General features: G+C 65.4%; 2 protein-coding genes across 2 annotated transcripts in view; one reads left to right on the plus strand and one right to left on the minus strand.

The window, feature by feature from the left end:
• The window catches only part of ENGASE (endo-beta-N-acetylglucosaminidase), a 15,507-nt gene extending 13,226 nt beyond the window's left edge, over positions 1-2,281 (plus strand). Inside the window, 2 exon segments of the mRNA XM_023531638.1 lie at positions 5-68; positions 222-2,281. Of these exon segments, the coding sequence (XP_023387406.1) occupies positions 5-68; positions 222-623 (466 nt within the window). The 3' untranslated portion in view covers positions 624-2,281.
• The window catches only part of RBFOX3 (RNA binding fox-1 homolog 3), a 30,603-nt gene continuing 26,109 nt past the window's right edge, over positions 1,389-5,882 (minus strand). The window contains exon 10 of the mRNA XM_011362091.1: positions 1,389-1,569. Coding sequence (XP_011360393.1) covers positions 1,389-1,569 — 181 coding nt within the window. The remainder of the gene's footprint in view (positions 1,570-5,882) is intronic.

Here is a 5,882-nt window from a genome sequence, read left to right on the forward strand (position 1 = left end):
TGAGTTTCTCTCGGCCTCTGGGCAGCCGAGAGGAGGAGGACTTCGTCTGTCGCCTTGGAGAGCTCCAGGTGAGGGTTCCGGTGTCACCTCATCGGGGAAAGCCACGCCAAGCTGAGTGCCGCCTCCTCTCTCCCCTGGCTCAGGGGGATCGGGGTGCAGGGGCGGCCTCCCTGTGCCCCCCGGGGCTCTCTGGCTGTACTTAGCTGCCTCTCTCCCACCAGGTGGTGGATGCTAATAGCCTGCTGACCCCCCTGCCGCACGTGCAGGCCACCTCTGTGTCGCACGTCCGCTGGCAGCAGACCCCGCCCGCCGGGCTCCGGCTCAGCTGCACTCTTCACTGGTCCTTCCTCCTGTCCCACGTCCGATGCTTCCGGATCCACTGCTGCCGAGGGGCCGGAGGGGGCTCTCCTGGCAGAAGGACTCCAGGGCCCGAGAAGCCCACCTTCCTGGGCCTGGCTTTTGTCAACCAGTACCGGGTAGTGGACTTGGCAGTGGCAGCCGCTGAGCCCGGCCAGGATGGCCGTGTGGAGTTCTTGGTGGAGCCTGTCCCCAAGGAGGGGTTCCAGGTGCCGCAGGCCGAGTGGGACAGGGTGGCCGTGCTGTACTCCGTGCCTGGCACCTGAGCGAACATTAAAGCAGTCTCCCGCCTCGCGGCTCAAGCCTCTTGGGCAATGGGGCAGCGAAGTGTGTGGGCAGCAGGGGAGGACCCCGGGTGCCCGGAGGGCTGTGGGCCATAGCTCGTGGGGCTCAGTAGCAGGAGAGCTGAGAGGTCAGCTCGCTGGGCTGATGGTTCCAAGGCGCGTGGATCCCCTTTTGTGTCTAACCCATCTCTGTAGTTCCCAGTGAACTGGGAAAGGGTTTGGGCACGCTTAGTCCAGAAAACTCCACACAGGGTATTTCTTAATAGGTTGGAATAGTGGCCTCTTCCCCGCAGCAGAGCAGTTGGAAGCCAGCTTCAGTGTGGCAGGCAGGCCCCGGAGCGGGGCTCTGGATTCTGAGGGGTGCAGCTTTCGTGTGGGGGCTCTGGGCCGGCTGTTCCTTCACACCCACCCTCCCAGTGTCTCCCACAGCGGGCGCCTCGGGTAGGTGTCTGCAGGGCTGCGTCCAGGTGTGTCGGGGCAGCAGCCCTCTCCACTGCAGACCCCTCCCCTCGTTCCTCTTTGTCCCCCCTGCGTATGGCCGAGGCCGGCCAGTGCCTCTCTGCACAGGGAGGAGAGGGGCTAAGTTAGCCGGACACGGCTTCTCCAGCCACACAGCTCCCTGGTTGACAGCTGGGCCACCATGGTGGTTCCCTGGGGTGGGGGTCTCTCGATCTTGGGTAACCCTGCTTCTCTCCAGGGTCCGAGAAGGGTCTGTTCTGACCCTTTGATGCGGCAGGGTCAAAGGCCTCAGTTCCCCTTCTTGGGGTCTCGCCCTAGGCCAATGATGGGGTTACTTTCTTGTTCCTCTTTTTCTCTGCCTGTGCTGCTGGATGTGGAGCTAAGGGCTAGGACACGGGGTGACCGCCCAGCTGCCGCGTGCCCCAGCGGGGCGTGGGCGGGGGCGGGGGGCAGCGCACTCGACTTTACGCTGTAGTGAGGGGAGACGCCACCAGGTGGCAGTGCAGCCACACCGCCTCCCCATGCCCCCCACCCCCACCTTCTCTGCCTTGCTGGTGCCCACGCTGCTTTCTCAGCAGGCACAGAAACCCTCGGTGCCATGTCTTCCTAACTGGAAGCAGTGGACTCTTCATGTCCCACGGGTGTGGCCCGGCCGACTCGTCCCAGTTCGGGAACAGGCTCCTGCAGGCCGGGCCAGGCCCCCGCTGGCTCTGAACCGGGTCTTGCGCGGGAGCCGCTGCCCCTGCAGCTGTGACTTTCCTGTCCTGACAGTTCCCGGAGTGCTTTGAGCCTGTCCCACTTCGAACCAGGGGACCTGGGGTGGGGCTCCCCGAGTCCCCAGAGGTAGGAGCTGGTGGGGGTGGACGGGGCTGGGTGCCCGCAAGCGGGTGGCACAGCCATAACGGCTGCCGCCCTTTGTAAAAAATGCTGGTTCCCCCGAATATTTTATGCAGAGAAGGAGGGAAAATTTATAGCGGCAATTAGTTTTTCACAGTCTGGTGAGCAAGCAATTAGAAGGAAGGGGGTTTGGCAGAGCGTGGTGCGGCGCAAGCCCACAGCCCTGCTCCCACCAACGGCCTGGGCTCGTGTGCAGGAAAATTAATATGTCGGCCTTTAAGCCTGTGCCCCTCCGGTGGCTGTAATTGCTCCCAAATAAATTACCCGACGCCGTGAGAAATGAACTCCCGTCTTGGTGAGACGCGTCGTGGGCTCGGTGTCAGAGCCTGGCCCCGTCCCAGCCCCTCGGCCCAAAGCGTTAAGCTCCTGGTTTGGAGCGCGCTGCTTCCCTTCCTGGTTCTCCCGCCTCTTAGGGGGTGCTGGGAGGGGGGCCCCTCCTCCAAGCCAGCCTGGAGCAGTGGGTGTACCCCGAATCGGCTCCTTGGGGCGAGACCTCAGGTCCACCCCGCTCTCCCCAGCACCAGCGCAAACGGCCCCAGCTCTGCCGCCGCCGGCCTGTCCCGGGGCCGCTGGGGGAGGCAGTCTGAGGGAGGGGATGCCCTCGGGCCACTTGGCTCCAGCAAGGGCTGGCTGCATCCTGGGACAAGCTGCCAGTCTTCTGGTGCCCGCCACCCTCTGTGCCCCGGAGCTGCCAAACCAGAAAGGATTGTCCTGGTTTGAAGAAAGAAACCTTTATTAATAATCTTAATACTGCTGATTCAAATGGTCACACCTCGGAAGCATACGGAATGGTAAGAAAGGAAGCGGGGGGCCTGGCTGCAGTCCGGGGGGCCAGGGGTGGAGCTGCTGCAGGAAACGGCCCAGCACGGCGAGGGCTTTGTACAGAGGACGGCCGGCGGGGCGGGGCTATGTACACCAAATAGAAAAGGGGACTCGCTCGAGGAGCGTGCGCGGTGCGGAGTATAAAGTGAGACATCCTCTCTTCAGAGTCGTCAGACGGTGGCGGGGCCACGTCGGGGGCCCGGGGGTCCCCTTACTGTCTGCAGCTGCCCCGACGCCAGCCACCTCCGCCTGGCCAGAGCCGCTCGCTGCGCCTGCTGTCTGCGGCCCCCCAGCCCAGGCCGCCCCCGGCCCTGCCCTCCCTGCTCCGGCCTGGTCCTCGGGACCCGCAGCACCAGGCTGACTCCCAGCCTGGCCTGGCGGGCAGCATGAGGCGGGCCTTCCCTCCCGCCGATCAGGCCCAGGGCCGCCTCGGGAAAGGGACCTGCAGCCAGCCCGAGCTTGTCCTCGAGGCCCCCACCCTCCCGCATTCGTGCGTCCAGGAGTCAATCCCGAACCGGCAGCCTGGCAGCCCCCCCAGTTCTGGAACTGCGTCAGCCCTTGGTGTTGGGGTCAGACCCCGGGCCGCTGGTCGGACACTCTCCATGGCCTTCAGGACATGGGCGTTGATGACGTGGCGGGGGTGGGGGGGAGCTGGGGCCGAGAGCAAGACACGGGGATTGGGCGTGGCCGAAACCAGAGCCCGGGGAATGGAAAGCTGCCCCCCTCCCTCGCCCGCCCCGCCCGGCCATCCCCTCCACTGGCACAGCTGGTGACAAAGGTCAAGGCCTGCCGGCCCGCCCCGCCCAGGCCCGCGCCCGCTCCACTGCCAGGCCCCACTGCCTGGCCCCGTGCAGCCCTGGACGCGGGGGGCCGGGAAGGGAGACCTCGATGGAGCACGCGGGCCCCTTCCCCTCGCTCTCCCGCTGCCGGGGTGGGAGGGGCGCTTCCCACCCGCTCTGCCGGGCTGGCCGGTGCCCCGGTGCCGGCTGCTCCTCACTGCGCTCGCGGCCGGCTCGTGGGACCGGACGTGGTGGGTGCGTCTTGGTTTGGTTGGTTGGTTGTTGCTTGGATCTTAGCGTCTTTTTTTGTTTTGTTTTTTGTTTTGTGATTTTTTTTGTGTGTTTTTTGTTTTTGCCCTTCGTGGTCCAGGAAGGAAACGGCGGGATTTTTCACTACAACAGAAACAGAAAGGCGGCACTTGCAGCGTCACGGAAGCGCCTGCCGGCCGTCGTGAGGACGGGGCCCGCCACCCCTTGAGGCGGGACGCTGGGTGCTGGGGCTGCACCCTAAAGTCCCGGAGCCCCCCAGACCTGGCCCCCCTCCCGGCCTTCAGGACTCGTCACTGTGAGCCGGGTTTAGAGCAGGGGTCTGTGCTCGGGGGCAGAGGGCACGGACTATGGTGGAGAAGCAGGGGGCAGGCTTGGAGGAGCCACAGGGACCCTGGCCGGCCGACAGGCCCTGCTGACAGCTCAGGGGGGCAGAGGTCGGGGCCAGGTGAATGACCACGGGGCGGCCTGGAGTGAGGCGGCTGAGAAGGCGGTGGGCGCTCTGGGCAGTGGGAGCCGAGGGAGCCGGGCACCCAGGCTTGGTCTGCCCACCCCGCCAGCGGGGAACCGACGTGCCGCTGGACTGGGTGGCGGGGCATGGCCAGGCCGGCGGGGACGCGTGCCCCCTAGCTGGTCGCCGCCCCCCGAAGCCCGGCTCTGGCACATCATCAGCACCGCAGGGCTACCTTGCCCCATGCCTCTTTCCTGTAATGGAGGTGCTGGGCTGGCGGGTGGCAAGAGCCTGGCCTGTCTGGGAGGGCAGACTCTTCCAAAAGCTTCCTAGGCCGCCTCAGCTTTACCTGCAGCCCCCAGCCCCTCCCAGAGCCCCACACACCCTGGCAGAGGCGTGAGCCCAGGAGAGCAGAGCTGAGCACCGAGCCTCCACGTGAGGGGCCGACACGGAGGGCTGTCCCACTGGGAAGGCCTGAGGCAGGCATCACCCTGGTCCTCATCTGCTCTCCCCTTCAGGCACCCCCTCTGAAATGCACCCCGATAAAAGGGCATTTCTGAGCTCAGGGGAAGGGGCGGAGGCACTGTGGCTCTGAGACAAACGGCAGGGTCTGGCTGGCCGGGGCCACCTCAGGCGTGCCACGTAGAGCACGCACAGAGGGGACAGCCTGCTGCTGGGGGAACCGGCGGGCGCGGGCGGACACTGAGGGAGGGCGCTCAGCCACTGCCAGGGGCACGGCTCTGAGACCTCCAGGCCTCCTGGCAGGACAATTTCTTCCTACATTTTCCTGCTAAGGAATCCCCGAGGCTAGTGTGGCTCCTGCAGGACTAGGGGGAAACGCCGTCGATAAAATTTAATCGGCAACGTCAGTTTCAGCAAGACGGGCAAAGGGCAGAGGTGGCGACTCCTGTGCCCGGCTGGGCGCAGGTCAGGAGGCAGCACTGCCGGGGCTGTGGACCCAGCGAGGGGTGGACGGGAGCCCCTGGCGCCCAGGACCCCAGGGGAGGGGCAGGGACTGTGGCCAGGACTGGCTGAGGTGGCTTCCTGGGCCGGGCATCTTTTGTGGCTCTGCAGACCCCAGGGATGAGGAGTGGGTCGCCCTTGTGGGTGTGGCTCTAGTGCCAGCTCTCTGGGAAGGTCCTCTGCCCAGCCGAGCCCCTCCCCCTGTGTGCACACTGTACCTGAAATGGCTGGGGGCGGGGGGCGGGGGGCGGCAACAAAGTCCAAATAGGAACCAAGCTTTCAGACATAAGGGCTTAACCAGGGTCAAAGACACACAGGCCATCGTGGGGGGAGACCAGCTGGCTGGAGGCAAAACCTATGGACCTTAGAGTCGCGGGGGTCAGCTGCGCGTGTCGCTGACCGGGAGGGGTGCACTGTCCTCCTGGTGGCTGTGCCTGCTCTTGGACTGCTGGGTTTGGTGTGTACTAGGCAGCCACAGTGAATGCTGTTAGGGGCTGGGCCTCTTGCTAGTAGGGGGTGACGCGGCTGTGCCCTCCTCGGCAGAGACTAGCCTGCAACATCCAAGATGGAAACAGCCAGTCAGTGCCGCCTTTTGGTGTGTGT

This window comes from Pteropus vampyrus, unplaced genomic scaffold (genome assembly GCF_000151845.1).
Source record: "Pteropus vampyrus isolate Shadow unplaced genomic scaffold, Pvam_2.0 Scaffold72, whole genome shotgun sequence".
NCBI lineage: Eukaryota > Metazoa > Chordata > Mammalia > Chiroptera > Pteropodidae > Pteropus > Pteropus vampyrus.